Consider the following 18,611-nt stretch of genomic DNA (forward strand, 5'->3'; position numbering starts at 1 on the left):
CATATCGGTGCCAAGGTGCACAACACTTTAAGGAAAGACTACCTGGCCAGGTCTACCCATACTAGGATGGCAAACAGATGGTGTCAATACCAATTTGACCCATAAAAAGTAAATGTCAAATAGGTACAGATAATCTGTATTAATCTCATTATTGCCAATGGATTTCTGTGTAAAATATTGTTTATCTTGTAAAATGTTGTCCATCTTCTTTCTGTTCACAGACAACAGAGACAAATTCTCTAATACCAAGGTCAATGCATTTGACTGCTGTCCAGCCCCGGGTTGCCACCGAAAACTGTATGCATCTTGGACTGGAAGATGGTGTGCTAGTAAGGAAGCTAGCTACCACAGCTTTTGCCACCACATCTCAGTGTTGAGGGAAGTTCACTCACTGCACAAATCTACCAGCTGTACATTTCCTCCGCCATGATCCGTAACCACCATGGTTTTCTTTCTGGGCCAGAAGACTTTGCAAACAAATAAGCAATAAATGATCATGCATTACAAATTTAGCCATGTTAGACTGTTAAGTTGTTGGCTTGTAGGCTGGGTGTCCAGTAAACAATTTCAAGCTTAGAGGGCAAATTCTCTCACCTAGGAGGGTAAACAACTTTTGTTTTTCATGAAATCTTCATTTTGAATTGATGGTCTACCAATGAGGCTGTAGAGTATCGCGACACAATAGTGGCAAAAAGAACTTGCGCTATAAAACATGCATTCGGGTGTATTGTATTATATATTATTTCACACACGTATATATTAAATGCGTGCGCGCAAATTCTCTCTGCGCGTGCGCACTCAGAGGAAACTGCTCCCCAAGCATGGAAGAAAATGCTGCGAGCGAGGAGGAATCTGACCAGCGCTCCAAACAGCCACTCGAAAAATCTATGCATGTGAAATAAATAATAAGCCCAAATGCATGTTTTATCGTGTTCCCACATCCAACTTGAAAAGATATGCTCAAGAGATCCATAACTTTCAGGAAAATGTTTTACTTTTTTTATGGATGAATATTATGTTTTGTTTTCATTCATGTCAATAAAATGTTTTTCTCATAATCAAAGTGTAATTTGTCATGTAACAGAATAGGTAGGAGAGTACTAATAGTAAAATTTTAAACCACACTAATATTATACTTAATGCCTTTATAATGCTTAAAGTATCTTAAGACTATACTTTTATTAACATAACTGCAAACTTTCAAGGCACTTATTGTAGTCAGGAAGTACATTTGAAGTTAATTAAAAATATTACAGAAGCATGCCAAATGAATAGAGATGAGGATGATAAGAGTGTATTCAAAATACACTACTACACTATTATTAGTTATACTGTAATGCCTTTTAAGTACATTTCCAATACACTTGGGATGTTGCAAAATTGTACTGCGACTGTGTTCCGAATGCTCATAAAATCTCTTTTTGTATAATGTACTTAAGAACATTTAAAGTTTGAAAAAAGTTGTTCCATTTTAGCACACTAATTACACTCAAAGTATAGTCAAGTTGGTATTAAGTTGAACTTAATACATAATTCAATACACTTAATTACACTTGGATTTTACCTGGGGAGGCACTGATTAATTCAAGGGTGGCATGCGTCAAAACATCCAGATAAACAGAAACAGGCTCAAGATGTGAAATTAGCACAAATACATTAGGGAAACCAGATGCAAGCACCATACTCATAAATTGAAGGACAAAAAAACACAAATACCTTACTCTCACATAAAATGTCTGTATTTGAATAAAATGTAATACAGACATATTAAAGTTAATTATCTAAGTTGTCTGTCACTGGGCTATGCTGTTCTAAAACAAATTCCATCATGGGGACATTAAAATATAATCAATTTGATTATATTACTGTAAATTAAGATATACAAAATATACTCATCCAAGACATTTCCCCCACTCTGCCATCTATTTTTGTAGCTGTTACAATGATTTGACCTGCTTTTTTGTCTATTTGTTTATTTTCTCAAGAAACTATGAGGTTGGTATGAAGGAGTGTATTGTGTATGTGAGCAATTTCATCTTCCTGAATCTCAATATTATGATCACAACAAGTCTGGGCAAATTATTAATTAAATTTTCACGTGGGGTAACTTGTTGCAGGGCAACCATAACCGGTTCCATGTCTTCCGATTAGATGATTAATCATCAGTTTCTTGAGAACTTTAAAGTTCTCAAGAAACTTGAGGTTGGTATGAAGGAGTGTATTGTGTACTGTATGTGAGCAAACATTGTGCATGTTGCACATGGTGCAACTTCTTGCAGGGCAACCACATAACCGGTTCCATGTGTTTGAATTGGATGACTTCCATGTGTTTGAATTGGATGACTAAAGTTCTCAAGAAACTTATCTGCCTGAATCTCAATATTCTGATCACAACAACTCTGGGCAAATTACAAGTCAGCACCAGTGCTGCATTCATTGTTTTGCACTTTTATAATCACATCACCAAAAGTAGGTTATTGGTTTTACCAAAAGATTTTGGCACTATTTTTAAACTACAAGCCTATAAAGTATTTTGATACAAAATATGATGCCATTTTTTTCCAACTAAATAAAATAAAAATGACAACATACTATTTTGTATTTTACATACAGTACATGTATCAGACATACTGCCTATCCCTGGCTATCCCTGCTGCAGCAACTCAAGCTAGGTAGTACTGATTGTTTTGTGTTTATGTTAGTTTTGATCCAATTTGACAGCTTTGCTATGTTGCCCACCCAAAATTTCTACCAGCCCACCCAAATATAGTAGCCTAGCCTAGGTTAGAACCAGCCCTGCCCTGCATGGAGACATATTTTACGATAATAATGGAGAAAATGTTAGCAAAACTTTAGGTTTTTGTTAACGGAATCTCCCGACCCTCATTCATCTATTTGCGCAACAGCCCACATTCTGCCTTCAATCCAGCGAGACAAGTAAAATAAATGTTTCATCGTCATCGTCATGTCACGATGTCATCGTCATAGGCACGATATTTAGGCTACCTCTGTTAAGCCTACACAAAGTTGCGTATTAAGGAGTATTTCCTGATCAGGGAAACCTTTCGTTCCGCAGTTCAATTGTGCCGCAGGCCAATAAAGGCAAGCGTGTTTGCCACTTACATTTCTGACGTCTGACACTTCACACTGCTGCAAGTGCATCAAGAAAGGTCCCGCCTTACACCATGTTAATGGCCCATCGTAGACTAGGATTTGGGGTGAGTGTGGTCTATTGTCAGATGAAATGAAAATTGCGCTTTTGGCTAGAAACGTTACTGTAGGTGTGTTTGGCATATATAGAAGAATAACTATACTGAAAAGAATCCCATACTGTACCTAATGAGAATTATGATGGAGGCGCTGTGCTATTGTGGGCCTGTTTTTATTCCCAAAGGCCTTGGGAATCTAATTAAGGTGCATGGTATCCTGAACAACAAGAAAAACCTGAACATTTTCAAAGGAAATCTGTCAATCTCTGACAAGACACTAAAAGTTGGTCATGATTAGATCATTCATCAGGTCAGTGAACCACAACAATCGTCCAGATCAAAACAAATATGGTTTACTGACGCAAAATGAAGCTTTTTGGCCATTGCCATCTCAGTCCCCTGATCTAAACACCATAGAAAAATAGTGGGGTGAGTCAAAGAGGAGAATGCACAAGTGTGGACCTAGGAATCTGGACAATCTGGGGAGATTTTGTAAAGACGAACGGTCTTAAATCTCTTGCTTTGTATTCTCCAACTTTATGGGGTGTCATAGGTGAATTTTACAAGCTGTTTTATTGGCAAAGGGAGGCTTAAGAAGGTATTATAAGCAGGGGTGCCAATAATTGTGAGCAATGTGTTTTTGTTAAAAATATTTATTTCTTTGAGATTTTCCTTTTTCTCAAAATAAATGTACTTCCCTTTAAGGTTCAATTGTGAGATTACAATAAATCACCAACAGATTTTTTTTATACCCATTTTTAATCAACTTTAGCAGAGGTGCCAATAATTCTGGAGGGTACTGTAAATAGGTACTTATCAGCAGTACTTCTTAAAGAAGTTCTTAGATTACCAGTTGAAATATGAAACCGTTACAGAGACTCTGAGATGAAATTCAAGAATATGACAGTAACTTGTGTAAAACTTGAATTTCCCCTTGAGGATCAATAAAGTATCTATCTATCTATCTATCTATCTATCTATCTAAAATTAGATGTACCGGATTGTGGTACATTTTATGACACTGCATGGTGTTGACACCTGCTACACAAAGAAAATAAAGCACATTTCCCATGTTTTTTCCATGCCCCTACTCCCGCCCACAACTCCTTGCAAACTACAAGTCACACTTGTCACACAAGTCCTTTCCATGTTCTCCCGTTGGTTACTTAGTCAGTGTTTAACAACTAATGACAACAACACAGTTTGAACGGCATGGAGTGTGTGTGTGTGTGTGTGTGAGAGAGAGAGAGAGAGAGAGAGCGACCGACCGACTGACTGACCGACCGGCCGAGTCATTCTCGGTGTCAAATCAGACAAAATCCAGGAAAATAGTTGCTGCACCGTCTCAGATTTTGCGCAGTTTGTCTACCTAATATTTACGTCCCAAAACTAACACCTGTAAAATATTTTTGTTAAATATCAATATTTTCATACATTTTCACTCTTGTTTTTGTGTCATTTTTACTCTCATAAATGCCTTATCTTGGAGGCCATGTTTGGGCATTAATATCTAGCCTTCCCAAACTTTGTAGGGTGCAAGACAGACATTTTCTCTGTATGATTGGACTGTTAAAGGTTTGTACTGCAAGGGGCCATAGGGGGGAGGCGAACGTTCAGAAAGCGTAGCCACTCTGTGGCTAGCAGTCAACCACTTTGAGCTAGCATTCCATTGACCCTCATTCATTTTGCCCTCACTTTGACATCAAATAACGTTACATCTGAAGAGTTTTAAGCCTTTATATGAACCCTTTCTATTTTCAGAGAAATACAACATAACCTTGTAACTCATTTTACGGTTGACTAACAATGCTAACATGATGTAATGAGCATGCGACTTAGCGTCGCACAGGAGCAAGGTATCCGTATTCTCTGGATAAGAAACTCAAAGGCAGTCTGGGGGAAAGTCCACGGGTAAGATAGGAAAGCATCGAGGGGGGAAAACAATTAGGTGATGTTTTGATGAGTTGGCAGTTCAGAACAAATCCCCACTTGAACTTGCAGTACTCTGCAAGTTATCAATTTTCTTGGCACGTTTATTTTAGGCAGGTGTTTATTTCACTAAATTAGTATTTCATACACGCAATTATGAATGACCTGTGTTTATTGGAGACTCACAAGTTTCACAGTATGAGAATTGCATTATAGGGAGGATTTCATTCATAGTCGTCTGACAATAGTTGATATTTGTCACCGAGGTCATTGACAACATGAAATACCACTAAAGAAAGTCTGAATGTAGGCTACCATGCTAATTGCAAAAATTACAAAATATTTATCATTGATGACATTTATGTTAAATCCAATATTTCCTAGCTTCACTTCGTGTCCCAGGGGCTGACAGTGATGATGAGACAAAGACCCCCTCTCCTTCACCTCATCATGGGCGATCACGCCCTCCTTCACTCATCATGGATTCCTCCTCTGAGTCAGATGAGGGTGATGCCCGTGGAGAGGTAAGGGCTTTCTGGTCCTCCACTTTAGAACAGGGAGCATATACTCACTTATACGGGATTAATTCATATGTATTTAGGCAGTATTAACAGTTGTAGCTTTGCATTTCATTCCACAAGAACAGACCGTGCTATTTGGGTGTTGTTAATGACGCTTTACAGAGTGTTAGACAATCAAAGAAAAGAAAAGAAAAGAAGGCCCATGGGTAACAGGGGCGAGGAAAAACTCCCTAGAATTGGAGATACACATAGGAAGAAACTTTGAGCAGATCCACGACTTAAAGGAGAATTCCGGTGTGATATTGACCTAAAGTGTATTGAAACATGATACCGAGTGTGAACGTATGTCTCATAGCCCATCTCGGCTTGTCCCCTGCACTCCAAAATCTGGCGCTAGTTAGCCGATGCTACCAACAGCTTTTTCAATAGTGGTGCTTCGGCATCGGGCTAGCCATGCAAATAAATCACTGTTTTACAGTGGAAAGTGAGTGGAAATGCATGGATTCCAGTTGCTGCTACTGGAAGAAACTGGAATCCATGCATTTCCACTGAATTATTTTTGGAATCTGATCCCTTATCATACCTGTTAATTCTTACTCGTTGCTCGACTTATCGTGACTAAATTCAAGATGGCTGCAAACGCTAAACTTCATGAAGATACTGTCTGTATAAATCGTCTTGTAAGTAAACTACCAGTGCTTTTTCAAAGTTTTCAATGTCTCGTTTTAAATGTCAGGGCCCTCGGAAGTCTACCAATGAAGTGTGGAGATACATTGAGCCTCGTAAATGGGTGTAAAACAGTGATTTATTTGCATGGCTAGCCGATGCGAAGCACCACTATTGAAAAAGCTGTTGGTAGCATCGGCTAACTAGCGCCAGATTTTGGAGTGCAGGGGACAAGCCGAGATGGGCTATGAGACATACGTTCACACTCGGTATCATGTTTCAATACACTTTAGGTCAATATCACACCGGAATTCTCCTTTAAGGGCCTGACCCATCTGCCTAGGGTCAGATACAGGACAGTAAGGTCTGTATACATGACAAATGCATATGTTAGTCAGGTGTAGAGAATAGGACATGGTGTTTAAAGCCACCTGAGGTGAAAATTACAAGAGGTGGGATGATTACATATCTGGTATGATAATGCATTAATCCTAATTTAGTGTCAGAAAGTTCAAATAGTCCAGCGTAGGAAATGGAATTGTCTAGGGGAGGAGTTGTCAAAGGGCATGTGGTGGGTCGGCAGTACGAGCCAGGAATCTGGGCAGAGTTGTCATAGGCAGGTGGTGGGTCGCTAGGCTGTACGGGCCAGGAATCCAGGTAGGGGGACAGTATTAATAAATGGATTTAAGTCATACTGTTCAGACCATTCATTTTAGACCATCAAAATAGGCCCTTAAGGATGATGGATGATGATGGTTACTGGAGGTGTGTGATGATGTTTTTTTTTTCATTTGTACCATTGTGTATTCATTGCTACCTAATTACAGTTTCTCAGTCGCTTTGGTGCTTTTCTCACATCACTATTAACATTTGCACAGCAGTTAGTGCATTTCTCAAAACAATTAGTGCAAACTGCAAAACCTAGTGGATGACCTGCAAAAGCACGTCACTTGCTCAAAATGGATAGTCCATTCCTCAAAAGCAGGTATTCATGTCAATGAAACTGTCAGTGTCATCAAAATAAGAAGTCTTGACACCATCGTTTATGAACAAGATAGTCAAATGGCTTTGTCATGTTTTCATTATGACAGTTTATTTCTCAGTGTTTTCCAATCCAAAAAAAAACTCGGTGACACTACCTGAAAATGCTCAAGACAACACTATACAGTACTGGTTACAAGTCCGAAGCGCTAACCAGTTGGCCATGGCTTCATCAAAATTTAAAAAGGGTATGACAATTTTTGGACAAGCCATTTTTTATTAAAAAAAAATTAAAAAGATGAAAATTCTTATTTTTCATGAGTTCCACCACATTGTCTTACAACCTTAAGCCACAAGGCAGTGTTATTTTGAGTCAGAACAAACATACTGGTCAAGAGAAAATCAACATGAAATCGGTATTTACCAGGGGTATGAATAATTTTGTTCTTAACTGTATATGAAAGCTGCTTTGCAGTGGAGGTACTGTTGCATGAAATGAACAGCAAACACGTCAAATTTAATTGTGTTAATGTCAATAATGTATTTAATGTAAATTGAAGTGCCTTTAGTACACTGTGATGTATGCTCAATATTTAAGTCTAACCAAAACAATCTTTTGGTCCTTTGCAGATGTTTGACATTTATGTGGCCACTGCTGACTACAACCCAACACCTGCTAGTAAAGAAACTATAGCACTGAAGGAGGGACAGTATGTGGAGGTGCTGGACTCTGCTCACCCACTGAAATGGCTGGTGCGCACCAAACCAACAAAAAGCACACCATCCCGCCAGGGCTGGGTTTCACCTGCTTACTTGGATAAACGGCTGAAGGTATGAATTGTAATGATAAGCTTTGTGTTACTTGAATAGTGGGCCTTTGAGAGAATTATTATAGACTGTCCATGAAAGAAAGATGTGACAAATCAATAATATGGGGTGTGTTTCCTAGTTATAGTCTGCGGGCCCTATTTTCGTGACGCAAAACCTGGCAGAAAGCGGATTATTATCCCAGCGCAAAGTTTATTCTTATCTTGCACGTCTCTTTTATTGAGCAACGTGCCAAGGGGTGATTGTGTCATCTTTAAGCTACATAGCCTGCCTCCAGTTTTCCTCAACTTGACTAATTAAGAAGTGATAGAAGATTTGACCGGCATATCATCAAAATGTACTGAAAATAAAACCTCTGCTGGTCTCTTTGACTGACACTCTTTTTTTCAAGCTGAAACGCTAGTGTGTATAAATAAGGCACTGAATAGAAAAGAGGAGAAAAGGGGAGAAATAAATGTCTAAAGTGCATGACATGTTTCCAACATGCTTGTGGTCCAGCTACTGTTCTCATTCAGAATCCGGATAGCCAGGGCATAAAAACATTTCTGCATTCTCTCAGTGTTGGTTTTCAGGCAGCGGTAACATTTGTCTGACTAACCGATTTATCAGAATACCCTCACATTCATGCAAATATTTAATACTCTTGACTACAGATTTCTACAAAAGAATCTAGGAAGGAAGAAAACTAACAATCTCAAAAACATTTTAGCTGTAGATTGTAGCACATGCTTTAGTCTACTTTAAAAAGAATCAAGTTCACTATGCTACATTTGTTTTCGTCTTGGCAAGTAAGCTGTAACCTAGGACCTGCACTGGTAGAATAGTTACCAGTTCATCACCACTCACCTCCACACAAACCACGAAATACCACAGTTGGGCTGGACACTGATACGTACTGTACATTTGCGAACGTAGCGTTATCAGCGTCATGGACACACCGCAGATTGCGAACGCTGTCAGACCCAAGTTTCCGTCGTATTTATCAATCGTTCAATCATTAGTGTAAACTGCGCCTTTCTTTGCCTTTCTCCGCCCATAAACGCAAATTCTTAACGTCCACAACTGAATGGCAGCGCCTACATACAAAGCGCCAGTTGAATGAAGTTAACTGATGACAACATTAAAAAGAATCAAACGTTTAGCGATCATGAAATAATACCATACATGATAAGATGTAAACAAGCAGGGAGATAATGAAGATCAGTAGTTCTACTCAAACTACTTGTGCACGTAGGCTATGGAAGATTGGTCAAATCTAGCAAGTAGGAAAGTTTAAGTGAATGACGTGAAAGTGAAAGTAAGACATTCGAAAGGCCAACGGTTAAGGTTGCTTTTGGTAGTACAAATACTTTCACCACAAAAACTGGTGCTCTAAATAGCGATTCTGTTGTCTTTGAAAGGTTCTCTTATTGACGCATTGAACTGCAATTTGGATTAACACCTGCTAAAGGCGGAAGTATTTAGGCAGAATAGGCGCGGCGCTTTCAGGAGCAGTCTTTGTACATACCGCGGAATACATAACTAGGCACTCTTTACTCTTCCCCTCCCATCTTTTTACGCTAAACTCCCACTTTCCCCTGGATCCTCCCATGAATGCATATGCATGACATGACAAACGCAATCTGCCACTTTCAGCTCCCGCGACAGGCAGTTTGCGCTTTTACATCATGCGGCCTGTTTGTACATACCTTACAATGATTTTACACGCATATTGTGAAACAAATACGCCTGAAGTGGGCGCAAAAGCGTTAGTACATCTGGCCCTGAGAGAGGCTGCCTGTCTGCCTAACATGAAACCTGGCTATGACTGTGTGCGCTCAGCATTGCGCAAGAGACGTGGAGGGACGGAGGTAGAGAAAGTAAAGAAACAATAGCTTTATAAGCAGTCCAGAAAAAAGGACACTTCCTCTCCTGGAAGAAAAATGGCAGTGGCTCAAGCCCCCTTTGACGTCTATGTGTGCACGTGCCTGCCAGGCTGTTACGGTGGCTCTGTAAAAGGTCTGAAGTCACTGCTGAGGTAGCCTGAAGTACTTGAGGTGGAAAAGACACTGGTGTGCCTTTCTCACCAGTGAATCGTGTGCTTGGTCCAAGTCAGGTCTTCATTAATATGAACACCAATATATTTGAAACTCTCTCTACCCTTTCCACCTGAGAGCCAGTGGTTGGTAGTGAGTGGTTGAGTGGTTGGTAAATCTTCTGCTGATCACGCCGGAAATATAGACCCTTTCAACAATAAAAACAAAAACAATGCTTGAACGTTCTATTTGGTTCCCAATCTGCTTCCTCTGCATTAAGATAACAAATGGAATTTTAAAACGGAAGCCTTGTGGGGCCAACTATGATGCTGATAATGGAACTCTCTTGAAAGGGTCTATATCAGGGGTCTCAAACTCAAATGAGCTGGGGGCCAATTCAGCCAACGTCATCTGATTGGAGGACCGGCTATTTCTGAAAATGCAATGTTGTTTTTTTCAAATACCACACAAAACTGCAAACAGAAAGTGCAAGTGTTTTTATCTAGTTTTAGACACCTGTGCTAGCAACCTTAGCCTATAAATAAAATAATGATAAAATAAATATTAATACAAATTATAAAATAAATGAAAAACATAAAAAACAGGTATGTGTGTGTGTTTCACACCAAATAAAAATATTTCCTCTCATAACTAGGCATCAGGGTTAAGAAAGCAACACCATTGGATTTTTATATCAAAATTTAAAAGGCCATGGCTTGAAAGTGGTCAGAGATAAAGTTATACTGTAAATGTAAAAATCTTTGAGTAAAACAAAAGTTTATGAAGGGGGTAAATTTACCCATCTAATTTGTCACTGGATGGCAAGCACCTCAAATTATGCACCTTTCAGTAAATACTGGATGAACATATTTAAGCAGGTTTACTTTCCTTTTTTCATATTACCCACATAACAAATTAACAGAAAAACACCTAAGATGTATACCAACACCTAAGATGTTGTGGTTTAGTAATAGATTACTACAATATAGACCTACAATAAAGTATTCTGGTCAACCAGTTCCTATCGCGGGTACCCAGTACCCAGAAGTTCGCATCATATTGCGGGTGACTTTGTAGTTCTTTACAGCCCTATTTCTACTAGCCCTGCTGTCTGTACCACATCCATTACGGACACTATCATCACGATTACCACTGCAACCTCCAAGCTATGTTGGGCAGAGGGTCGAAACAAGCATGGTATGCTTAGTGGACACCGTTGTATACACCTCCATTCACAGACGCACCGTGACTATCACTGTCATAGACGATAATAATCTCCAAAAGGATATTCTCCTTCAGAATTAGAATAGGTGAATAAGCTTACCTAAGACTTCATCACACGTGAACGTTTTTCAACATTTGGTGTAGGCCTGGCTATTTCTGCTTAATTTCTGCTTCAATTTCTGCAACACTATGGCCTGCATCGCTTCCGCGTCATTACAAATGCACGTCTTTGTGTTTCTCGCGTGTAATACAAGTATTTCCTGAAAACTTTGCGCAGCGATTTTGGGTTTGAATCAAGCTCTGGATGTCTTGCACATAGTGGAGCAGAGTAGGCCTACAAATGAGATTTGTCCCCGTACCTGGATCTATCGTCTATTTTAATCAGTATCGTTGTTTGTCGCAATTAATAGCCTCAAGGGCCGGATTACATTATTATTTTGTCATACGTCGCGGGCCGGAATTGGGCAGGACGCGGGCCGGATTTGGCCCGCGGGCCGGGTGTTTGAGACCCCTGGTCTATATTATAAACATCTCCTTGGCAAAAGTGAGGAGGAGGTTGTTGTCCTGGCACCAATGTGATAGCCTGTCTACTTCATTCAAGTAAGCCTGCTCATTGTTCTTAGAAATGAGGTCTGACTACTGCTGTGTCATCAGCAAACTTGACAATGATGTTATATTGCCATGGTGAGTGGATGCTCTTCACATGTAGTATATGTTAATCAAATAGTTCAAAACCTGCTAAATACCACTGTCTTTTTGGTCTGAAATATCTATTTGTAGGTAAGAACTTGTAGGAGCTTGATAAAATTGCTCATTTAAAAGAAAAGTTGTCAGACGGATTTAGAGGGTTTTGCATCTGATCTCTTCATATGACCTTTACCTTTTTATATTTCTTCATTTTGGGAACTTTGTAGCTTTCTACAGATGCAGGAGAGCCATCTGAGTGCACTGGGGAGGAGGTTACAGAAGGAGAGTACAAAAGGAAGCTATGGTATGTTTGAGATATTACATTCACTGAAATGATTGCATACAAATATATCTGCTTAAAAGAAATTGCTAGAGAAAATCACAGTGAATTTGTTTTTCACATCTAAGCGCTTGATTTCAATTGTTCAATTGTTCAAAAATGGTTTAACCGATGTTCAGAAAACAACCATGTTTATCATTACTTACATGTCTATGCCAAGCAGCTAGCTATTTGGCTATAACATGTCATTGCAGCAACATACATGCAACCAATTTCCACCTGGCATTATTTTAACATTGACATTTTGAAATGTTAGCAGTGTACCTCATGTTCCACTGTAAATGGCCCCTAGAAATGCTTTTTCAAATTCCCACATGTAACGGTAGCCAATACTTCTGAAATTGTGCTCTTTTTCACTCCTCTTTAGTCAGCTCATCCAGGAGATGATTAACAGCGAGGCAGAGTATGTGAAAGAGATGGAATTCGTCTCATCCCACCATCTGAAGCAAATGGAGAGTGAGGAGATCCCACCTGAAATTGCAAGCCAGAAGGAAACCATATTTAGAAACATTGATGACATCAAAGACTTTCATTCCAGGTTACTAGATATGTATTATAATTTATATCACAGAGATGATTCTGTGCCTCTGACACTAATAAGCTCTGGCAGCTCTGGCTCACCTGTTTCTCCTTCTTCAAGCCAAAACAAGTGGAGGGCTATTTCTCAGCTGCAAGCTGTGTCTCAGCCTTTATTAGCTTAAGTTTAATTTAAGATGTCAAAAAAAACCTTTTCTTCTCAATTTATTCATATTGCTCCTTAGGAGAAACAGGTCAGATCTCATTTTGAACATAGCTTTCCTATGAGATTATCTTTATCTGCCTTCTGTTAAGTACAATTTCAGCATAGAATATCATACATGTCTGATACTAGAATATTTTGACTGTCTAAACTCTCTCTGCTTACTTTCCTTCAGCTGCATTCTTCCTGGCCTCAATGAGTGTGATACAGATGATGATGTAGCCATGCAACTTCTGAAAAATACTGAAGGGTTTGAGAAATATCTACAGTACTTGGTGAGCCAGTCCCAAGCTGAAGCTGCTATAAGTGAGAAGGTCACCCACCAGTATTTCAAGGTATGTACTTGACAATGTACAAATGCATTCAACCACACAAGAGAAGTAAACTCCAAAGCACCAAACTTGCTTAACCATCCAAATCTGCTGTTGGCCTGGTGTGCTAAAACATGAATTCCACTTATCCACTAATTATTTGGCTGTATTCCCCACATTACCATGTACAGTACATCACTGATCTTAGTAAAATACTTACTCATTACCTGTAGATTGCAGTAGCAACAAACTTCTTCTTTTTACACTGCATGCAAAGCAATGCATTGTATTGCTATTCTTTAGCTTCCTCTGACTTATTACAGTGCACTGTACTGTTCTTCCTAGGCTTCTTATTATATGTGTACATTTAGTGACTGTACACTACGCATGCACACACATACGCACTCATGAACACACGCAAACACACACATAAAGATACATGCACACACAAGGAGGCACACACACACACAAACACACACATATAAAACTACCATCTGCCATAATTAATGTAAACATAATAGCATTGCTGAACAAACAAGGAAAAGAATGCACTTTAAGAACAATATATAACAGGGAATGAGTTATTGAGAATGAGGAGATAAGTCATGGTAGTTTGCTATCACGTGACGATTTGGGAGGTCTCAGAGCCCATCCACCATTTTGGGATCCCACGACACAGAGGCGGAGCAGGAAAGACGGCTCGAGGAGTCATCACATCGTTTGAACAGAAATTAAGAGTCCGAGGATGTAAAGTAATAGTCACTCCATGGTCTTCATCATGTGTTAGAGCAGGGGTGGGCAACTAATTTCCCCAAGGGGCCACATGACAAACTGGGACTGTTGAGGAGGGCCGGACCCAAAATACCGAACTCAAGTCTGAACTCAATTCTGTTCAATTCTATTCTGTTCTTGTATAACATTAAGTAAATCATATGGTTTTGTTTACTAGTCGTAAGAACAGATGAAAATGTGAGGGAGACAAAGGAAAAACAGCAATATTTAATCTATGTCCAGTATTTAATCCTCATTCTCGAAAATTATTTTTTGACATTGACATTTTTTTTTTCAGTTTTTAAAGACTGATATAAAAAAGTACTACAATATCTATATAATTAGCCTAGGTCATGAAAATGTGAAGGAGTCAGTACAACCCATAGGCCTGTGCCACCATTTCATCAACACTCGGCAATATTTCATCATTAAATCATTACCATCATTAAATTAACTCTATGCAGAATTAGACTACGAAAATGTGGAGCAGACAATAGTAGGCTGTCATTAGTTAATCAACATGCACAAAGAAAACTATTTTAAAAATGTAGGCTATGTTTTTGCTTTAACTTTATGCACATAACTGTGATTGGTCAACTCGCTGTGTGTGTTGAGCCGGCTGCTTCAAGCAACCTGTGGGTAGTAGCATCATACTAGTTCGCTAACATAAGCTTTGCAAATAAACTCAGACATATTTTGGTTACAATTACGGGGTTATCCGATTGTAAACTGTCTATCTGCCAGTAACGTTTTACGTTAACCAACGAGCAGAAGTAGGAGTTCGTTCTAACAACCTTTGCGGTGGTGAGCGACGCAGACATAAGAGACACAAAACTTTGAAAGGTTTACGCCGACGTAAAGGCAACTGCATTGTGTCGACGCAGAAGCATAAATTCTATTCACCAGCACATCAGTGAGGGTGTTTACGTCGTATGCATCCACGCACAAATGTATGGGCGTATAAATAGCAATCGCTTTCAAAATAAAAACAACGATATTGATTTGCATGCATTATCTCTATGCTAGGCTCTTGACTATAGTTCTTTCACGGACCTTACGCGGGCTGGTCAGGGAAAGCCCACGGGCCAGATGTGGCCCGCAGGCCGTATGTTGGCCTAAAGTCGTTAAGCTCACTGGGATGTGGCTTCTTTGGAACTGGGATGAGACATGATGTCTTCCACAGTCCCCCCAGTTCCACAGCACATGCTTTCAGCAGTCTAGGACTAACTCAGACTAGGCAGGCTGCTTTCTTGGGGTGAAGTCTCCTCAGCTCTCCTCTGACCTGATTTGCCATGATGATGGGAGGAAAGGGGATCCTTTTGTTGTGTATTGGGGGGAGGGGTGCATCTGTGAATGGTGGCTGAAGGCTGAAGTGCACACTGTCTGTGGTAGCAGCATGGGGGAGGGGTACATCAGCAGTTGATTGTGGAAGTGAGGATGAGGGGGCATGCGGTGAACAGATTGGAGTAGCTGGAGGATGAGTTGTGGGTGATGGGCAGGCCATTGAGAGCAGGAACAGGGCAATGAAACCTGTTGTAGAAGTGGTTGATCTGGTTTGCCCTCACCACATCCCCCTCCACTATAATGCTCCTCCTGCAGCCTGTGATGGTTTTCATGCCCTCCCAGACCTAGGTCATGCTGTTCTCCTGCAGCTTCTGCTCTACCTTCCTTCTGTAGTCCTCCATTACCTCTTTCAGCTTGACCTTGAGTTTCCCCTGTACACGCCTCAGCTTTGTCTGGTCCCACTCTTTAACATGCAGTGCCAAGTTCGACGTTGTTTGGATAAGAAATGCAGCCAAATATATCGGTAAAAGAAGCACACATTGGCTTTCGCCTCTTGTACCGTTCATAGAGCACTCTAGGATACCAGAGAGGATAGAAACGTGGCTTTGGCCGAACTGATCAGTGTACACGGGTAAAAAGTTGAGCGAGTGCAAGATGTGTGGATGATTATCATGTCTGATCTCAACAATAAAGACCCCCTGTATGCCAGCTTTGCTGTCTACACGGCAAAAGGTAACTGGCAGTTTCAAAAAAATCTCACTTGTCTGACCCCCTGTATGCCAGCTTTGCTGTCTACACGGCAAAAGGTAACTGGCAGTTTCAAAAAAATCTCACTTCGGAACTCGGTTTCAAAAAATTTTGGTTACAGCCTCCTAAAATGCCGGGGTCGTGTAGACGCAAGGCCTAACCGATAAAATAAATTCACTGGTTTAAAAAAAAAAAAACAGCATCGTGTACAACCCCTAAACAGAAAAATTTGGGACGTTGTGTACAATGTGAATAAAAACAGAATGTAATAATCTGCAAATCTCTTAAACTCATATTTAGTTGCAAAAAGAACACAGACAACATATAAAATGTTGAAAATGACAAATTTGACTATTTCATGGAAAATATATGTTAATTTTTAATTTGATACCAGCAACATGTTTCAAAGAAAGTTGGGACGGGGGTAACACAATGCTGGAAAAGCTGTGTAATGATAGATAGATAGATAGATAGATATATAGATAGATTCTTTATTCATCCCCAAGGGGAAATTCAAAGTCTCAGTAACATACAGACATCACACACAACATGCACTTACAGTAGAAAAAGTAATATACATGTAAGAAAACTCCACTGTACAATAGAAACAGTAGAAGATAAACATGATACTAAAATACTTAATATACTATAAAAACTACATAAAATATCAAATATCAACATAGTGTGCTTAAGGATGCTTAAGGATGATCAAGCATGACAGGGCAGGGACTGAGCCTGTAATTCAGAGTGCAGCTGAGGATGATCGCTTCCTTGTTGTCCCTATCGTGGACTCCTCAACAGACACAAGCAAGATGCAATATACAGTTGAAAGGGTGGGGATAGTAATATGGACATATGGACATGGTGGGGGGTGCGTCTGAGGGGGTTGTCGGGTGGCTGGAGGCGGATGGCTGTTGACTGAAGCCATTGTCACTATGGCTGGAGACTGATGGCTGTTGACTGAAGCCGTTGTCACCATGTGGGAGATAAGTGCGATAGCCTGTGTTGATGGGGGTGAGTGTTGCACTGAGAGTGAGGGGGGAGGTGTGGGTTGGGTAGGCAAGCAAGCAATAGCAGTGTCTGAGTCAGCAGGGGGTGGTGGACAGACCACTGGCATTGGAGCTGGAGCAGGGCAGTCAAACCTGTTGTAAAAGTGGTTCAGCTGGTTCGCCCTGTCCAGGTCTCCCTCCACAGAGTTGCTGCTCTTCTTAAGGCCAGTGATGGTCTTCATGCCGTCCCATGCCTCCTTCATGTTGTTCTCCTGCAACTTCTGTTCCACCTTCCTTCTGTAGTCCTCCTTAGCCTCTTTCAGCTTAATCTTGAGTTCCCCCTGTATGCGCCTCAGCTCTGCCATGTCCCCCTCTCTGAACGCCATCTTTTTCCTATTGAGAAGGGTCTTGACATTGCTGGTTATCCAAGGCTTGTTGTTAGGAAAGCAGCGTACAGTTCTGGTGGGAACAACGATGTCCATACAGAAGTTCAGGTAGTCAGTTGTGCAATGTGTGACCTCCTCTAAGTCCTCTCCATTCTGTAACACACTCCAGTCAGTGCACTCGAAGCAGTCTCTCAGAGCCTCGTCCGCTTCAGGTGTCCACTTCCTGAAGGTGCGTGTGGCAACCGGTAGCCTCTGTACTTTGGGCTTGTACATTGGGTAAAGATAGATGAGGTTGTGGTCTGACTTTCCCAGTGGGGGGAGGAGGGTGGCGCTGTATCCCCCATGTTTGCATACATGAGGTCTATTGTTCTGTTTTTCCTTGTAGGGCATTCAACAAACTGGTAGAAATTTGTGAGTGTGGAATCCAGTGTTATGTGATTGAAGTCACCAGAGATCGCAAAAAAGGCATCAGTGTGTTGAGTTTGAAGCCTTTTCAAATTGTAGAGTGGATGACGTCACACGCTGTATCTGGGAGAGCTCGCAGTGGAACGTAAACACAGACAACAATGCCGTGCGAGAACTCCCTCGGCATGTAGAACGGACGGAGACTAACCGCTAGTAACTCCACATCCTTGCAGCATACAGTTTCCTTCACTGTAACATGTCTGGAGTTGCACCATTTATTGTTTATGTACAGCACCAGTCCACCTCCCTTCTTTTTGCCAGAAAGTTTATGGTCTCTGTCCAAACGAGCTACACTGAAGCTGGGCAGCTCAACTTGTTAGCCAGTGAGTTCCCGTTGACCATCACCATCGATGGAACTGAGGGCTTGTATCTCCACTTCTTCTCCCGACGCCTCGTCTTCACTTTTACTCCCGCTCTGCAACCCCGAAAGCACCACAGTTCCTCTGGGATGGTGACGCTAACACAGCCAACATTCTGTCGTAGCGCGATTAGCTGATTCCTTGTTTGTTTGTCACAAGT

The 18,611-nt window shown here is 40.6% G+C and overlaps 1 protein-coding gene across 12 annotated transcripts in view; it reads left to right on the top strand.

Moving 5' to 3' along the window:
• The window catches only part of obscnb (obscurin, cytoskeletal calmodulin and titin-interacting RhoGEF b), a 191,499-nt gene that overhangs the window by 163,434 nt on the left and 9,454 nt on the right, over positions 1–18,611 (top strand). For all 12 annotated transcript variants that reach the window (XM_048246060.1, XM_048246078.1, XM_048246143.1 and 9 more), the window contains 5 exons: positions 5,523–5,662; positions 7,937–8,137; positions 12,288–12,364; positions 12,768–12,938; positions 13,315–13,474. In XM_048246060.1, the coding sequence (XP_048102017.1) occupies positions 5,523–5,662; positions 7,937–8,137; positions 12,288–12,364; positions 12,768–12,938; positions 13,315–13,474 (749 nt within the window). The remainder of the gene's footprint in view (positions 1–5,522; positions 5,663–7,936; positions 8,138–12,287; positions 12,365–12,767; positions 12,939–13,314; positions 13,475–18,611) is intronic.

Source organism: Alosa alosa, chromosome 1, assembly GCF_017589495.1.
Source record: "Alosa alosa isolate M-15738 ecotype Scorff River chromosome 1, AALO_Geno_1.1, whole genome shotgun sequence".
NCBI classification, from domain to species: domain Eukaryota; kingdom Metazoa; phylum Chordata; class Actinopteri; order Clupeiformes; family Clupeidae; genus Alosa; species Alosa alosa.